Source organism: Mytilus californianus, unplaced genomic scaffold (genome assembly GCF_021869535.1).
Source record: "Mytilus californianus isolate M0D057914Y unplaced genomic scaffold, xbMytCali1.0.p SCAF_5, whole genome shotgun sequence".
In the NCBI taxonomy this organism is placed as follows: Eukaryota; Metazoa; Mollusca; class Bivalvia; order Mytilida; family Mytilidae; genus Mytilus; species Mytilus californianus.
The window spans coordinates 3,676,091-3,695,939 of record NW_026262701.1 but is presented as its reverse complement, the minus strand read 5'-3'; the positions used below and the strand labels follow the sequence as shown (position 1 = coordinate 3,695,939).

General features: G+C 36.4%; 2 protein-coding genes across 2 annotated transcripts; both read right to left on the bottom strand.

Moving 5' to 3' along the window:
- Window positions 1-9,907: 9,907 nt before the first annotated feature.
- Window positions 9,908-10,618, bottom strand: LOC127701792 (ankyrin repeat domain-containing protein 50-like). The gene has a single exon (XM_052205758.1). It carries the CDS (start codon window positions 10,616-10,618, stop codon window positions 9,908-9,910), a length of 711 nt encoding a protein of 236 aa, XP_052061718.1.
- Window positions 10,619-11,599: 981 nt separating this feature from the next.
- On the bottom strand, window positions 11,600-12,400 carry LOC127701791 (ankyrin repeat domain-containing protein 50-like). The gene has a single exon (XM_052205757.1). The coding sequence runs from the start codon at window positions 12,398-12,400 to the stop codon at window positions 11,600-11,602; it is 801 nt and encodes a 266-aa protein (XP_052061717.1).
- Between the last annotated feature and the right edge of the window lie 7,449 nt (window positions 12,401-19,849).

The following is a 19,849-nucleotide window of genomic DNA, read 5'->3' as shown; positions in this document are numbered from 1 at the left end:
TATCACGAAACAAAGACATTTAAAAATATAAAAAAAAAAAAAAAAGTACAGTGGTCCTGATTACAAGTTAACTTAGTGTTGAACAGACCAGCCACAAGTTAACTTGAGAACAGGCCTGGTTCGATCGGAGTTGTCAATATCAAAGTTAACCTAAGACAGAACTATTTCGAAGTTAATCTAAAATAGTAGTGGACCTGTATCAAAGTTAGCTTCCTTTTCGGTAGTTAACAAAAACAGTCCTAGGACCAATTCCGCTATACAAGTTAACTTGGTTGTGGTCCTAGAACTGATCAGAGCAGTCTAAATCCGGTCGAAAGTTAACTTTGACCAGTCAAAGTGACTGGTTAGCACGTTAACTTGCTATACAGGTTAGGACTGAACCCATCTGTATATCTAAAACAGTAGTATACCGCTGTTCGAAAGTCATAAATCGATTGAGAGAAAACAAATCCGGGTTACAAACTAAAACTGAGATAAACACATCAACTATAAGAGGAAAACAAAGAAACAACAGAAACACTGAAGTGCAACAAAAAACCAAAACGACAGTATGATATACCTTATTTATTTATTGTGTGTCTTGCTTGTAAATGTATAATTATATATGTAATTGTTAATGTATAATTGTTCTCCTCTTGTAGCACCATACGTGTGCCTAAGTTGTAATAAATTGTCTTGTCTTGTAATAAACGAACTATAAGATAATAACTGCCATTTTTCGGACTTGGTACAGGACATATAAAATATATCAAACACAACGATAACATATATCAAACACAATGATAACATATATCTACCTAATCAAACACAATGTTAACATATATCTACCTAATCAAACACAATAACTATCCTGTTTCACATTCAATGTTTACTATATGTTTTCATAATCATCCGGAACAAATCGCACTGGACCGATTTCTTACATCACCGTACGTATTGACTGCCTTTAATTTCTGTGACACCGTCTGCTTCAATATTTCAACACATGTAACATGGACGACATTTAATTTTCTGAGGAAATCGAGACATATCACTGTCAAGTACGTTTTATTCATTTATAAACTGTGATAATTTAATCTGTTTAAGTCCGTTAATTTGGATAAGTGATTTATTAAATGCATACGAACTGTAAGTTATTTATAACCGAGATTGGAACTGTAAATTCTACTTTCGTTTTCATTTCTTTGTTTTAAATATTTGCATATGAACTTTAATATGTTCTTTCATACACATTGTAAGTATTTCTTTTTGTTTTATTGCAGTTTACCACAAACAATCTACTGACTACTTGCAAACCTTTCTGGTGGAATATTATAATTATAATTTTCGAAACAAGTTGTGTTCTTTATATATTTGCCGAGATTGCGATACAGTCACCTGGTTAAACTAGCTGAGTCAGGCTCAGCATAGTAAATTGACAACAACTTGTCTACACATCTCCTGAACAGGAAATACAACGGAGCATCGTTCGTAGCTGTTACCTTGACACTACGCAACACAGCTTGTGCGTCCTAGGCAGCAAACCAACAACGTTGAACAAACATTGCCTACTTCTAGTTGATTTACATCATGGATCCCAGTCACGAACAGCAAGAAGAGGTTCAGCCCCCTGAAGGAGATGTCCCTAAAGAACTAGAAGAAAATCCGTCTGATAACACACATTTAGATGAAAATGCCGAGACTAGGCGAGTACGTGAACTTACCGAAAAGGGACAGGGAGCCTTTATAGAAAAACGTGACAAGTTCTATCACGACTTAGAAGCCCTATGGTCAAACCTAGAATCTCAGTTATTAGAAACGGCCAAGCCTCCTAACGACCTCCAGCAATTGCTAACATCACAAGATAAAATTTTACAAGCCTGTACTAATTATCGCAGGCTCACAGACGAGTACTTGAAATTTTTCAAAAATACAAGAACATTAGACAGCCTTCAAGACATTGATACGTGCAAATTTTCAACGGATATCCGAATGTCTAAAGTCGACCTGGCAATTGAAACTTTACACGAGCATCGCCACACCCTCACAAAGGCTAAATCTACAAAAACGAGGACATCTAAGGGCAAGAAAACCTCGCATAGTGGGAGCTCAAACGTCTCTGACATGTCAAGCCTAGCACGGAGAAAGCGTGCCAAGGCAGAGTCCGCTAGACCAAGGATAGCCTTTGCCGAGCAACAAGCTGCCCTCCTAAAGCAGGAGGCCGTATTAGAGGAACAGACCCTATACAGACGAACAGAAATCAAGGCCAAAATAGAACAAGAAGCCATCCGTGCAAAACAAGAGGCCACACGTAGAAAAGCCGAAGCGGAACAAGAGGCCACACGTAGAATTGCTGAGGCTGCTCACCTGAAAGCTCGAATTGAACAGGAGGAGGAGCACATCAAAGCTGAAAAAGAACAGGAGGCCGTTCGCAGGAAAACTCAAATGGAACAGGAAGCAGCACGTGCGGGCCGAGAAAAAGCCGAACTTAAGGCTGCTATGAACATTCTCGAAGCAAAAATAGAAGCTGCACCCGCAGAAGCCGAGGCTCGTATCCTGGAATACGACGGCAGACAAGCAGTTAGCGATCTCCCTGACGAAACGGAAGACCCTCTCCAGCGTGTGCAAGATTTCGTCAATAAACATCCTGTACCAACTGCTGTAAAGGAAGTAACAGGACCTCGAAAAATGAGACAAAGTCCTGTTAAGATTGAGCTGAGTCATGAAGCACCAGCGTTCGTGCCATCCGTGGCACTGAACTTGCCGCCACGGACATCTGCTGTTTTGCCTTCCGATACTAAGTCACCGGAAGTTACCTTAATCCCAGATCTGGAAATAGTAACCGGCATACAAAAACTAGGCCTTTCAGAGGAGATCCCTACTGAATACCAAAAACAAGGCGTAATAGAAGAGACCCCTGTTGCATACCAGCAACAAATCAATCCTAATCGGAGATAACCAGATTTCTCCTACGCAAGGACCTGCTGTTCACCCGGCTAACAAGCTTTAACGACCGGGCAGAATCCTTTCATACATAGAAAGCAAGCTTTAAGAACGTGACAGACGAGTTACAAGTTAGTGACTCAGAACAGATTGATCTTCTGATCAAGTGGCTCGGTCCAGAGTCTGCTAAACATGCCATTAGCATACGAGCGTCGAATGCCAATAATCCTACAAACGGCATACAAAGGTTATGGCAGAGACTGGATGAGCGATATGGTGCTCCAGAAATGTTGGAGGCCTCTCTCACAAGTAAACTCGTACACTTCCCTACCTTGACGAACAAAGATAGCGCACGTCTTTATGACTTGTCCGATATTCTATCAGAAATAGAGTATCACAAAGAAAATCCCAAGCTGGGATGTTTGCTAGCATATTTTGACTCTTCGTCCGGGATAAATCCTATTGTTGAAAAATTACCATACGGACTCCAAGAAAAGTGGATAACAAGGGCTACAAGATACAAGTCTAAATATGAAGTTGCCTTTCCACCTTTCACAGAATTCTCTGCCTTCATCAGGGAAATTAGCAAAACAAAGAATGATCCTGGGTTCATCATTGGGTCAAAAGCCACACCAAATACAAAAGGTGCTGCGCCAAGGTTTACGTCTCACCCCAAGACTAAAGTTGGTGCTCATAAAACAGCGGTTGAGCAGCAATCTAGAGACGCCAGCAAACAACGTCTTTGTATTCTGCACAATACAAAGCATTCCTTAAATGAATGTCGAGCGTTCCGAGCCAAGTCAATAGAGGAACGCAAAGAACTTTTGAAACAAAACAATGTCTGTTATGTGTGTTGCGATTCCACCACACACAGAAGCCGGGAATATAATGCACGCATAAGTTGTAAAGAATGTGGAAGTAAACAACACACTACCACACTTCACATTACTAGACCACAGCAACCTGCAAGTTCTCAGTCTAGCTCGCCCAAGCAAGCCTATGGCGGGGAGCCTACAGAATCGGCTGAAACTAAGTCAACCTCAGTTAATTCTACCTGTACCGAGATTTGCAGGGATACATATAGCGGGAAATTTTGTGCTAAAAAATACTACCTGTGAATTTTTATCACAAGAATAACCAGGACAAAGTTATCCGGATGTACGCCATCATTGATGATCAAAGCAACCGGTCACTAGCATCGCCCGAATTCTTCAATCTTTTCGACGTAAAAGACAAACCGGAGAATTATATCTTATCAACATGCTCCAGCAGAGTAGTCACTTCCGGGAAAAGAGGAAGAAGTTTTGTCATGGAATCAATAAATGGAAATGACTAATTTGACCTGCCGGTACTGATAGAATGTGATCATATTCCCAATAATAGGGACGAAATACCTACTCCTAAAGTCACAATGCATCACCCTCATTTAAAAGAACTTAGAGGTAGCATTCCACCGATAGAGGAAAATTGTAACGGTGTCTCACTTAACAGCGTCCTGCTAACAGGTCCCGACTTAACCAATGATCTCTTGGGAGTACTTCTGCGTTTCAGGAAAGAAATGGTCGCAGTATCTGCAGACGTTCAACACATGTTTCACTGTTTTGTTGTCAGAAAAGACCACCGAAATTATCTGAGGTTTTTATTGCATAGAGACAACGACCTACAAGAGAACCTTGTCGAATACCGCATGAGAGTTCATGTTTTCGGAAATAGTCCGTCACCTGCCGTTGCTACGCTTGGACTCAGAAAAGCAGCTCAGGCATCAGAACAAGAGTTCGGCAGCCACGTGACTAGCTTTGTTACAAGAGACTTCTACGTCGACGACGGTCTTACGTCATGTCCTACTGAAGAGGAAGCTGTTAAGCTCATGAAGGACACACAGCAAGGCTTCACAAGTTTGCCTCTAATTGTGCGGAAGTTATGGCTGCATTTTATGCCAGTGATTTGGCTTCAAATCGTAAAGATCTAGACTTAGAATGCGACAGCAAACCCCTACAACGTAGTTTTGGACTCAGCTGGGATGTAAACACTGACAACTTCTTATTTCAATTATCTTCAGAAAATAAACCGATCAATCGGAGAGAAATTTTTATCAACGATAAACAGCATCTACGATCCTCTTTGATTTTTAGCTCCTGTGATGTTACAAGGAAAGCTCCTACTAAGGAAGATAGTATCAGAAACCTTCGATTGGGACCAACCTCTCTCTGATGAGACAGCAGTTGAATGGAAATCTTGGAGAGATACTTTAATAGCTATTGAAACATTGCGCATTCCAAGTACCTACTACCGTATCTCAGCAAAACCGTCACAAAGGAGTTACATGTCTTCTCTGATGCGTCAGAAAAAGCCATAGCAGCGGTTGCTTATCTACGCACGACCGACAGTGGTGGTGAACCAAACATGGGGTTCATTCCTGAGAAAGAAAAAGTTGCACCTATAAGTGGTCACACTATTCCTCGACTTGAACTATCTGCTGCCGTATTAGCAGTTGAGATCACACAAACCATCGTGGATAATTTAGATTTACACATAGACACCGTGAAATTCTACACAGACAGTAAAGTGGTCTTAGGTTACATCAGTAACGAGACAAGAAGGTTCTTTATCTACGTCGCCAATAGAGTAGAGAAAATAAGGAAATTTAGCTCTCCAAGTCAATGGAATTATGTACCAACGAACCGTAATCCCGCAGATTTGGGAACAAGGTCCGTACCAGCCCACGCAATTCATAGTAGTGAGTGGTTATTGGGACCGAAACAACTTCTTTCCTCAGAACAGGAGAATTCCGAGGACATTTATCAACTAATAGATCCAGAGGAAGACGGAGAAATCCGTGCAACTGTTAATGTTGCAAAGACCTTTGCCACAACAGAGCGTAAAGGTATCGGAACTGAAAGATTCAACCGATTCTCCAACTGGACATCACTTGTGAGAGCGATAGCCTTTTTGGAACGTTTCTCCCGTTTACACGGATCAAAACAGGCAGCACCAGTAACTTCTCTGGAAAGATTTTCGAACGCCGAAAATTTCATCTTAATATCTGCACAACATGAAGTTTACGGCGATGAAATAGATCGCATTATACGTCAGGAACAAATTCATAAGCGGAGCCCGATAGCTAACCTCAATCCGTTTTTGGACGAACGAGGACTATTACGAGTAGGAGGCCGTATTGTCAAATCTGACTTAAACCTCCGTGAAAAGAAACCATTGATCGTCTCTGGACGCCATCATATAGCGACATTATTAGTCCGACACTACCATGACAAGGTAAAACATCAAGGACGCCACTTCACAGACGGAGCGATTCGATTAGCAGGATTCTGGATCGTCGGAGCAAAACGCTTGATATCATCTACTATTCACAAATGTGTGATATGCCGCAAACTAAGAGGAAAAACCGAGTGTCAAATCATGTCCGATTTGCCGGAGGACCGTCTTGAACCGTCACCTCCGTTTACCAACGTTGGAATAGACACCTTTGGACCCTGGACAATTGTTTCACGTAAAACACGTGGTGGATACGCCAACTCAAAACGTTGGGCAATTCTTTTCACATGCTTAGTGACAAGAGCTGTTCATATCGAACTAATCGAGGAAATGAGCTCTTCAGCCTTCATAAACGCCGTCAGAAGATTCGCCGCTATAAGAGGTCAAGTTAAGATTTTCCGATCTGACCGTGGAACAAACTTTATTGGTGCAATCGACGATTTAGAGATTGACTCAATCAACGTCGAAGATGGACCCTTCAAGAACTTTCTGTACAATTCTGGTACAACTTGGATCTTCAATCCGCCACATTCGTCCCACATGGGTGGAGCCTGGGAAAGAATGATTGGTATCGCAAGGAGAATTCTTGATTCTATGCTTCTAAACGCAGCAGGAAGAAGCCTAACGCACGACGTGCTCAACACACTAATGCCAGAAGTTTCAGCAAAAGTGAACTCTAGACCTCTGGTACCGGTATCGACAGATCCAGAGAATCCGTTAATCTTAACGCCAGCTATGTTATTGACACAAAAGACCGATTACATCTTCACTTCAGATCAGCTTGGAGAATTCGACAAACAGGATCTATGTCTAGCCGAATGGAGACGTGTACAGGTTCTGGCCGTTTGAGGAAAGAGTACCTGCCGTTACTACAACCACGACGAAAATGGACCGAAGATCGACGTGATGTCATCAAAGGAGACGTCATTCTCCTAAAGGACAAAAACCTTTGCCGTACTCAATGGCCCATAGGCGTTATAGTAAATTCATTTAAGAGTTCCGACGAACATGTCCGGAAAGCAGAAGTACGAATAATCGTAAATGGAAAAGCCACCATCGACACACGCCCAATCGTGGACATGATTCTTCTCATAGAGAACAATTATATAGTTTTTGTTAATAGTGATACTATGCACTTTTACAGTGAAATATTCAAGTGTGTTATATATTCGGAATAGTGATATCAGTTAGACATCAGACGGGGAGTATTCTGTTTCACATTCAATGTTTACTATATGTATTCATAATCATCCGGAACAAATCGCACTGGACCGATTTCTTACATCACCGTACGTATTGACTGCCTTTAATTTCTGTCACACCGTCTGCTTCAATATTTCAACACATGTAACATGGACGACATTTAATTTTCTGAGGAAATCGAGACATATCACTGTCACTGTATATACGTTTTATTCATTTATAAACTGTGATAATTTAATCTGTTTAAGTCCGTTAATTTGGATAAGTGATTTATTAAATGCATACGAACTGTAAGTTATTTATAATCGAGATTGGAACTGTAAATTCTACTTTCGTTTTCATTTTTTTGTTTTAAATATTTGCATATGAACTTTATTATGTTCTTTCATACACATTGTAAGTATTTCTTTTTGTTTTAATGCAAGTTACCACAAACAATCTACTGACTACTTGTAAACCTTTCCTGTGGAATATTATAATTACAATTTTCGAAACAAGTTGTGTTCTTTATATATTTGCCGAGATTGCGATACAGTCACCTGGTTAAGCTAGCTGAGTCAGGCTCAGCATAATAACATATATCTACCTAATCAAACACAATGATAACATATATCTACCTAATCAAACACAATGATAACATATATCTACCTAATCAAACACAATGATAACATATATCTACCTAATCAAACACAATGATAACATATATCTACCTAATCAAACACAATGATAACATATATCTACTTAATCAAACACAATGAAAACACATTTCTACCATATAAAACACAATGTAAACATATTTCTACCATATCAAACACAATGACAACATATATCTATCGTATCAAACACAATGACAACATATATCTATCATATCAAACACAATGACAACATATATCTATCATATTAAACACAATTAAAACATATATCTACCATATATCAAACACAATATAACTACCTCGGTGGTCTCGTGGTAGCATGTTCGACTCGAGGGCGGGAGTCGTGTGGTCGAACCCCGGCCTGGTTAAACTAAGGACTGTAAATTTGGTATTTGCTGCTTCTCCGCTTAGCTCGTGCCATAATGGCCATCAAACACAATAACAATATACCATATCAAACAATGTCAACCAATATCTACCAATCAAACAATGTCAACCAATATCTACCATATCAAACACAACGCAACAAATATCTATTTAATATTTCTAAATAATCATTTTATAATATCATCGAAAAAGACAAAGTTAAGTTGGCTTTGGTATATAATCATATATGATTCCGTAATCTCAACTCATTCTCTTAAGTAGCCATTTCATTTTTGGAATGATTCTGTATCAGAGCAACTTTATGGTTATGACCGATCTACGAAACCATATTAGATCGTGACTTAAAAATCATTGTCAACTTTTATTATTATCAACTACTCTTTCTACTACATGTTCTAACAACATAATTTACTAATTCTATATGTCCATTGTCATAAGCACACCTTAAAGGTGACATACCATTATTGTTACATTTATTATAATCGGCTCCTCTGTCTTATAACATCTTCACGATTTCTGTGTGTCCTCAATCACAAGCACGCATTACAGGAGACCAACCATCTTTGTCACTTTTATCATAATCTACTCCTATGTCTAACAAAATCGTTACTATTTCTGTGTGTCCCCTATCGCAAGCAAATATTACAGGTGACCAACCATCCTTGTCACTTTTATTATAATCTACTCCTCTGTCTATTAAAATCTTTATTATTTCCTTATGTCCATTGTCACAAGCACATATTAATGGTGATACACCATCTTTATCAGATTTATTTAAATCTGCTCCTTTGTCTAACAACATCTGTACTATTTCTGTATGTCCTTTATTACAAGGAAACATTATAGGTGAATAACCATCATTTGTACATTTATTATAATCTACTCCTCTGTCTAACAACATTTGTACTATTTCCTTATATCCTTTGTCACAGGCGAGCACTACAGGTGACCAACCATTATTGTCATCTTTTTGATAATCTACATCTCTGTCTAACATTATTGATACTATTTCTGAGTGACCTTTATCGCAAGCAAACATTACAGGTGACCAACCATCATTGTCATCTATTTTATAATCAACTCCTCTGTCTAACAACATTTTTACTATTTCTGTATGTCCTTTATCACAGGCCAATATTACAGGAGTGTAACCATCATCATTGCATTTATTATATTCTGCTCCTCTGTCAATTAAAATCTGTAATATATCTAAGTGTCCTTTAACACAAGCAATTATTACTACCATCTTTGGTACATATGTCATAACTTGCACCTTTATCTAACAAAATCTTAACTATTTCGGTATGTCCTGTATCACAAGCAAACATTATAGGTGACCAACTATTTTTATCAGATGTTTTATAACTTGCACCTTTGTCTAACAACATTCTTACTATTTCTGTATGTCCATTAATACATGCAGACATCAGAGGTGACAAACCATTGATGTTACATTTATTATGGTCTACTCATCTGTCTAGCATAATCTTTACTATGACTGTATGTCCTTTTTCACAAGCAAACATTACAGGTGACCAACCTTTTTTGTCACATGTGTCATTATTTGCACCTTTGTCTAACAAAATCTTGACTATATTTGTATGTCCCATTTTACAAGCAGACATTATAGGTGACCAACCATCTTTGTCAGATGTGTCATAACTTGCACCTTTCTCTAACAAAATCTTTACTATATGTGTATGTCCTTTGTTACAATCACACAATATAGGTGACCTACCATCTTTGTCACATATGTCATAACTTGCACCTCTGTCTAACAACATTCTTACTATTTCCGTATGTCCATTATTACTAGCAAACATTACAGGTGACCAACCATCGGTGTTACATTTATTATAATCTACTTGTCTTTCTAACAACATATTTACTATTTCTGTATGTCCATTTCTACAGGCAAACATTAAAGGTGACCAACCATCTTTGTTACAGTTAATATAATCAACTCGTCTTTCCAACAACAATGTTACTATTTCTGTATGTCCATAACTACATGCAGACATAAAAGGGGACCAACCTTCTTTGTCAACTGTGTCATATCTTGCTCCTTTGTCTAACAACATCCTAAATATTTCTGTATGTCCATTGCTACAAGCACACATTAGAGGCGACCGCCAATCATTATTACATTTATTAAAATCTACTTCTTTGTCTAATAGCATTTTTACTATTTTTGTATGTCCCTTGTTACAAGCAGACATTAAAGTTGACCAACCGTATTTGTTAGATGTGTCATAACTTGCTCCTTTGTCTAACAACATTTTCACTATTTCGTTATGTCCATTTCTACAAGCATGCATTACAGGCGATTGCAAATCATTGTTACATTTATTATAATCTACTCCTCTATTTAACAGCATTTTTACTATTTCTGTATGTCCTTTTTTACAAGCAGACATTAAAGGTGACGAACCATCTTTGTGAAATGTGTCATATCGCGCTCCTTTGTCTAACAACCATTTTACGATTTCTCTATGTCCATTTCGACAAGCACATGTTAAAGGTGATCGCAAATCATTGTAACATTTATCATAATCAACTCCCAAATCTAACAGCATTTTAACTATTTCTCTATGTCCCATTTTACAAGCAGACATTATAGGTGACCAACCATCTTTGTCAGATGTGTCATAACTTGCACCTTTTTCTAACAAAATCTTAACTATATGTGTATGTCCTTTGTTACAAGCACTCAGTATAGGAGACCTACCATCTTTGTCACGTGTGTCATATCTTGCACCTCTGTCTAACAACATCTTTACTATTTCTGTATGTCCATTAAAACAAGCAAACATTACAGGTGGCCAACCATCGTTGTTACATTTATTATAATCTACTCCTCTGTCTAACAACATTCTTACTATTTCTGTATGTCCATTATAACAAGCAAACATTACAGGTGACCAACCATCGTTGTTACATTTATTATAATCTACTTGTCTTTCTAACAACATTCTTACTATATCGGTATGTCCATTACAACAAGCTGACATTACTGTTGACCTACCATCTTTGTCACATGAGTCATATCTTGCACCTCTGTCTAACAACATCCTGACTATTTCTTTATGCCCATTATAACATGCTAACATTACAGGTGGACAACCATCGTTGTTACATTTATTATAATCTTCTCCTCTGTGTCACAACATGTTTACTATTTCTGTGTGTCCATTACTACATGTTGACATTACAGGTGACCAACCATCTTTGTCAACTGTGTCATATCGCGCTCCTTTGTCTAACAACCATTTTACTATTTCTCTATGTCCATTTCTACAAGCTAACATTACAGGCGACCGTAAATAATTGTCACATCTATTATAATCTACTCCTCTTTCTAACAGCATTCCTACTATTTCTGAATGTCCTACGTTACAAGCAGACATTAAAGGCGACCAACCATCTTCGTCACATGTGTCATAACACGCTCCTTTGTCTATCAAGATCTTTACTATATGTGTATGTCCATTTATACAAGCACACATTACAGGTGACTGCAAAGCATTGTTACATATATCATAATTAACTCCCAAATCTAACAACATATTTACTATTTCTGCATGTCCTTTGGTACAAGCTAACATAAGTGGTGACCAACCATTTTTATCAAATGTGTCATAACTAACACCTTTGTCTAACAACAACTTTATTATTTCTGTATGTCCACCGTCGAAAGCAAACATTACAGGTGACCAACCATCTTTATCGAATGTGTCATAACTTGCACCTTTGTCTAACAACAATGTTACTATGTTTGTATGTCCTTTGTAACAAGCCATCATTACAGGTGACACACCATCGTTGTTACATGTGTCATAATTTGCACCTTTGTCTAACAAAATCTTTACTGTTTCTGTATGTCCATTATAACAAGCATACATAACAGGTGACCAACCATCTCTGTTCCGTTTAGTATAATCTACTTGTCTCTCTAACAACATCTTTACTATTTCGGTATGACCTTTACTCGCCGCCACTAACAATGGAGTTGAATCATAATAATTACATTGATTAATATCAACACAATGTTTCAAAGACCACTGAATGATAGGAATATCACCATATAAGCAAGACATTATCAGCGGAGTATTAATGTTATCTACGTCACAGGTACATGCCAATTGTCTCTGGTAACATATATCTAGTTGATGCAAATGAGATAAAATTCTCTGCCGAAACTGTCTAATGTAAATATTTATATTCATAAAGATACAATTGACTTTACCTTCCGACCAATCCTCTATCATTCTTTCTATGTACATTCGGTGATTAATAAAGCGGTACAATTGTAATAAACTGATCCATATCATTTTGTTTTTCTAATAAAAATCTTTCCATGATCAAACCACTGTGTGCATTCTTAATTAAGCACTGAATTATTTTCTGTCCAAAATGAAATGTTAGAAAGTCAAATATTTTATCATGTATAGTTTTGTATTCATTGTCTTCCTTCTTTATGAATGTATCAATAAGTGAATCAAGTTCATCTTTGAGAATAAGTCTTGATGTTCCTCTTTCTAGTCTACATGCCTCACATGTATACTCAAAGATGGTTCTTGTTTTGATATCCACTTCTTCTGTCAACAATTCTTCCTTCAGGCTGTTGTTAAACACGACACATAGAGCTAAGGCACAATGTTTAGCATGATACCCTTTCTTTTGTAGATGTCTGCCTCATAAACTGAAAATGGATCCTGGAAAAAATCTGTAATATTGACACTAGGATTATCATGAAACAGCTTACATAAAAGTGGAAAACAATCATAAAAATCATAAAAGTCAGTTCTGTGACAAACATAAATTCTCGGAAAGAAGGTTTTAGACACATGATTTCAATATAGATAACGATTCAAACGTGTCATCCTGGTACACCTGTAACCGACATGCAACAACGATTTTTGCCACTTTTTGTTTAAGTATTCCCTTTAAACGTTCTATAACAATTTTCCAAACTCTCATGTCAGAATTATTTAAAGAATAGTTTCCACATAAATCATCAATAACGAACAAGGTTTTTTGATTTGGATTGTAAAACTTGACAATGTCACCTGGATCTGTTACCAGCAGAACATCACATCCTTCATCCGCCATCTGTAAAGCAATATGTCGGAGTGTGGTCGTCTTCCCTACACCAGAACTAGTAATAATCGTTTCACAGCTGTTCTCCTTTATACATTTCAGTACATGCTTTGCAGCTCAGGTGTTTATAAACACCTGATCATTGATCTTCCATTCTTCAAGAATCTGGTTGATTTGTACTGAAAAAAAATAGAAGACTTGTACATTTATTAGAAACTTAGGTTTCAACTGCCTCAGTCAAAGTTGACTTTATATATTCTTTTATGTCGTTTTTGGTCACATAGGTCTGACAATGTTTCGGTTATTGCACATTCGTAGCTTTCAAATATTCGTCCTTGAGCTTACCTGATGACTGTAATCCAGAAAAGTGCTGCAGACGCACGGAAGCTATAAAGTGCTGTTTTTATATTTTATTCGGTGTTAAAGTTGGACATTTCTATGACTTATATTATGTATAATGTTTCCTTGTGTTGCTGAGGATATTATCTATCTGACGTTTTCTTAAACAAATTTAATGGTAAATGCTACCCAAGAAGATATATGTCAATTCGTCAGAATTATCCTGCTGAGACAATTATTATTTGATATGAATCATTTCCAGCATAAGGATGAACACAACGAGTGAAACAATGATTTGTAAAACTACAAACCCTCGTGACGTTTTATCACTACAGATACAAAATACATCACGGATTCCTTGTTTTGAAACAGAAGTTTAGATTACAGATTCAGAGAATTGGAACAGGTTTTAGTATTGGTAAATCCATGTTCTAGTATATGATTTTTGGATTTAACACAATATCTAAGGAAATTCTTTTTCGGCGCTAAGATCTTGTTATAGTATGAGGGTAAGTCAGTGGATCTTATATATATTTCACTCAGAAACGTGTTCATCCCCTCAAATGTGTCCGATTCCCCAAAACTTGTTCAGATGACGTCACTGAACTGCAAAACATATCGATATGCAAAGAATGCCAAAATGTGTCCTTATTATGAAAGCCCAATCGTGTCCAATTTTTAAAAACGTCGAAATGTGTCCGATCCCCCAAACGTGTCCATAGGAAGCTAAAACGTCATCCATAAAAACTTAGAAAGCCTGTCGTGCAAAATAGGCATCACCCGACTATATTAGTACAAAAATAATTCACTAAGTAAACGATGAACTAAACTGTACAAAAAAAAGGTAATCGCAATTTTGATGTTTACTCTATATGCATGAATGCATGAAATACTTGCCATTGGACATAAATCAATCAACAGTCAATAGTTAATTTATGTTTTGCAAATTAAGCTTGCAAATATGCCTGATATAAACAACGGCGTTGAACAAACTAATGCTAATAGATGACCACTTTATAAATAGTGACGCACTGGGACAACTTGCAAGATAAAATGTATTAGATTTCTTAATTCTGAAGTACTCCCAATGATAATCATATTCATAAAAAAGTTAATTAAACCGCTTCAAGCAAAAATAAAACTTTTATTGTGAATTCTTTTTCTTATCTGGTGTCTGTATATTTGAAAGCAGAAGTCACTACATAGTGTACCATATCTTGAACATTTGTCTATACGGCTCACTTCCTTCAGATGTCCTTGGACAGCAACTTCGATCTTTTTCTTAGAATCCAAACGAAACTCGATGTCTTCAATCGTGTTCCCTTTCATATTCTTAGCATAAACGTTGTTGAAATCATTGAGAACAAATTAGCGCTAAGAGTTTTGAGACGTTTTGGCGTTTTAAACTGGCGATTTCGAATTTTTAGGACACTTTTGGGCGAAATAGACACGTTTTGGAAAATCGGACACGTTTAGGGGGATTAACACGTTTGGGAGTGTTACATATCTAATCAAGCAATCTTTAATGTAGACAGTATAATGTCACAGAAAAGCAGCTTAAGACGGATACGAATTTGTCATAAGTAGAAACAAAACTATGTCAATATAAAAATCAGGAGATATGGCATGATTCCCAATGAGACAAGTGTCCACCAAAGTTCAAACGAAGTGGATGGTAATACACAAAACTGAAATTAAAAAAAAAAATAATGTAAAAATATAAACTAAGAATAGACAGCTCTGTCACGGGCAAACAACCAATACTGTAGAGGAATATACATACATTACAAGCACGGGGACACATTCAAAAGCATCCACACAGCAAGAGCAACAAATCAATATAAAAATAAAGAGATGTGATATGATTGCCAATGAGACAAATCAGACTTTTTTTTAACATAAATACATGCGTTGTCGTGCTAGGCATATCCCAATCGTAATTCAAAGTATCGGAAACAAATTTCTGACAGATCTGAAAGCGCTCACACTTTATAACGCATCACTATTGAGCGGCTGACCTTATATGAAATCAAGAAGGTACGTATTATCTTAGGTATGGTTTGGTTTTTATTTCACTGGTTGCTATGTTTAATATGTCTTTGATTCGTGTATATCAAGTACTGGAATCCAAATTTCATGGGTAGGACTAAGGTAACTCGTAGATGCAGTCACCTAAAGGAAGTGTTTTTCATCCAAGCAAAATTGGCTAGTTGATCCTCTAACATACCAAGTCATCAACACTGACCTTCTGGGTTAAATATCTAATATACTAAGGTATTAACGACGGCCTCTCAGTGCTTATTTCTAGCATACGAAGGTATCAATAATCAACTAAATGTAAATACTTCCATTAGTTATTGTTGACATCCAACAGTATCTCCATTGAATTTCAAGCAATTGATGGGCCTCTAACTTTCTCAGTTTTCAACCATAACCTCCCGATCAATCTGAAACATTTAAATGAAAGAACCACGACCAAAAAACTAGTACTAGCAATCATCTTTATATTTCACAGTATCTATCTTGCAGTGTTTCCCTCTTATATATTCAAAGGTATCAAAATGATCGTATTACCTCACTCTTCTACCATTCCAAGATATAAACCTAACATACTAGTGTGATACATTTACTTTTCATGGTATTAAGCATGAACTTACAATATTTGTCCTTTAAGGTCTCAACCATGGTTCCCACAGTGAATATTTAGACTTAAGTGATACTATTGTCTTAATTAATACAGTTTTGTAGTTTGATTTAGTAAGGAAAAAGCAATTTCATCCTTAAATAAATAAAAAAAGATTTACCTCTAACATTCCAGGGTACTGTATCTTCATTTGACCTTATCAAGCTCTCAACTGACAGTTTCAATTCCCTAATTTCATCATTTGAGTGTTTGATGTCAAGCATTATCTGTTGGTTCGTTTGGTCTAGAGTTTTTGTTCTCAAATTATCACATTCCGTCTTCATATGCTGCCAACCTAATCTGCCGATTGCCTACAAATTTACACATGAAATGAAAAAGGTTTTCATAAAATCATATACATATTTGGTTACTTGATATTATATTTAAAAAGATTTGCTTTTAAACAAATTAGACCCATACAACATACTAGGTATCCCTGTATTATGCATAGTCTTTCTCCTACATTTCATGAGACCAATGTAACTTGACAGTTGAGCTCTCTTTGTGAGTCCGAAATGCCATAAGGGCACATAGAATTACTTTGATATTCCCTTGACTATGTTTTTGACCATAGCTTTGAAATCGTCTTACAGTTTTTCAACTGAAACATCAATAAAGTTAAAAAAAAAAAAAAGCACTGCATACATTTTGTGCGTGCGAAGCGCTTTTCTGTATTTACTTACATCAGGAAAGCTCACACGTAAACATTTTAAAGCCAGGGATGTATGAATACGTAGACAAGGTAGGAGCTGTATGACCACATGGGTTCTAATAAAAAAATCCAAATCAATCTTAGTCTAACTTTGCTTAAGAGAGTTGGTTTTTAGTTGCAACTTAACAAAAGGTAAAACAGTTTTTATGAATCCATTTCAATAAGAATAATAAAACCAAAAACTAAACCTATATAGTTAACTTTATATCTGAAAAATATTGTTTGTCCCAAATAACCTGTCTTTATTGACTTATGGTTTTATTATGTCATATTCAAATGTAGTCTTGTTATTTAAATAGTTTAATTAAAACTGACACATAGTATGTTTCACAATCGAACATAACAACAATTCTATATCTGCTAACAGGACAGGAAAGAGCAGATAACTTTCATTTCATGAGTTTGTCAAATTGCAGAGAGCGCAATCAGGTCAAAAGTATAGCCAGTACACAAATAAACAATACATCTTAATTCACATATGCATTTAGGGCTGAAAATGAAACCATTCAAATTCGAACAATTCCTATGACTATACTTAAATCACAATCCCATGAAATATCATGTACGAAATATGATGCTTGTAAATCACATGGATACCAATATTTAGAAAATTACGTAAAAGTATAAAATAAGGCGTAAACTGGACATTATACGGTAAATATTAAATGTGTATGCCTGGTCAACAGAAAACTAAGCGTAATATGCATAAAAAAAATATTCTGCTTGATTAATAAACCAAGAGGAGTTATATCCTAACGTAATACTGCAGGGTATGTCCACCCTTCCGGAGTACATGAGTTTATCACTGGATTTGGTGGGTGCGGATTGCTCTTTAGTTTTACTGTGTAATAATTTTTTATTGCTCTTTGTTTTTCGTCATTCATTTATTATTTTCACTATGGTTTGGTCTGTTTAAATTGGACTTATGGTAGTCGATTGCCTTTTATGTTGTCTTCTCTCTATCTCACTTTTTCTAATTAACTTATCAGTGAATGACCCTATGTTCACAAATTAAGACGTTTTCAATAAGTATTGTGTTTCATTGATAAAAACTAGTATTGTTGCTTTAAAAAATGTCATCTGTGTCAAACATAAAACTTAAAATATAATTAAGCCTTAGAAAAGTCTTTAAAAAAATTCAATTTTAGCCAGTCACATTGGTTCCGTTTATGTTATTGCAAAAGCTTAAAATATTACATCATATCATATTCTTGCTTGCTCTTAGTGTTCATTGAAATAATTTTAAATTGCACTAACAAAATAATATTAATGAATGAAAAATAAGGAAAGGAATAAATCAATATGAATACATTTTAAAAGAAAGGATTTATCTTACTTGAAGTAAAACTAATGTTTTAACCGAATGATTTGGATCAATTCAGACGTTGTTATTTGAACTGAAACCTCCGTGATAACGCTAATTTAATGTATGAAGGATTGACATTAAATCTTTATTTGCAAGTGTATGCTAAAGATTTCTAGAATTAAATTGTTAGAATAAAAAATAACCGGAGTTCTTTCAATTGTATAATCATTGTAACCAAATAATAGCTCAATATCTGCAAAATGAACATAATACACGAGTCTACTGTTATTTCTATGTATTTGTTTAATTTCAACATGTTCTTTAACTTCTTCTTATTGCACTATGGTATATACTGAAGGCCGTACCTTGACCTATAATGGTTTACTTTTATAAATTGTAACTTGGATGGAGAGTTGTCTCATTGGCACTCATACCACATCTTCCTATATCTATTATGTCTCGTATGTTAACTATTTAAGTTATGAATAATATGTTGATAGTATATGATAAAAGACCAAACTACACGTATCTCTATCATTGTATCATTCAGGATTTGTAAGAGCAGTATGTATAAGTTTACAACTAGAGGTCATCGTACAACCTTCAACAATGAACAAAGTCCATACCGCATAGTCAGCTATGAAGGGCCAGTAATGACAAATGTTAAACAATTCAAACGAAACTTATGTACAAAACACAAATATGAAAAACAGCAACAAACTACAACCCCTGCGTTACAGTCTCCTGACTTGGGACAGAAAAATACAGATTGTTGCGGGGTTAAACTAGTTAGTTGGCGCAAAACCCTCCGCCTAATCTGGAACAGTAGTGTAAAAGAGAGGCGTAGGATACCAAAGGGACATTCAAACTCATAAGTAAAAAATAAATGGACAACGCCATGACTGAAAAAGAAAAAGACAAACAGACAAACAACAGTACACAAAAACCAAAGACTGAGCAACACGAACCCCACCAAAAAACTAGAGTGATCTCAGGTGCTCCGGAAGGGTAAGCAGATCTTGCTTCACATGTGCCACCCGTCGTGTTGGTCATGTGAGTACAAACCCGGTAATAAGTATAATTCGGTGGGTCACATTCAGAGAAAAGGGGGACGGGATTGTAGTTACGACAATTGGAACATATCCGTTGTCATCTGTGAAACGGATATTCCCTTACAGTCTACCAACTCATGATGGGGTCCGTAAAATTTACGAAGGGACGATTTCAACTTCACCACTTGGAACTCTTTGTTTAATAGCTTCCTTGTGAGC

Coding starts and splice junctions, on each gene's coding strand:
- LOC127701792 (XM_052205758.1), bottom strand. CDS start 10,618: ATGCTATTAGACAAAGAAGTAGATTTTAATAAATGTAATAATGATTGG.
- LOC127701791 (XM_052205757.1), bottom strand. CDS start 12,400: ATGTTGTTAGAGAGACAAGTAGATTATACTAAACGGAACAGAGATGGT.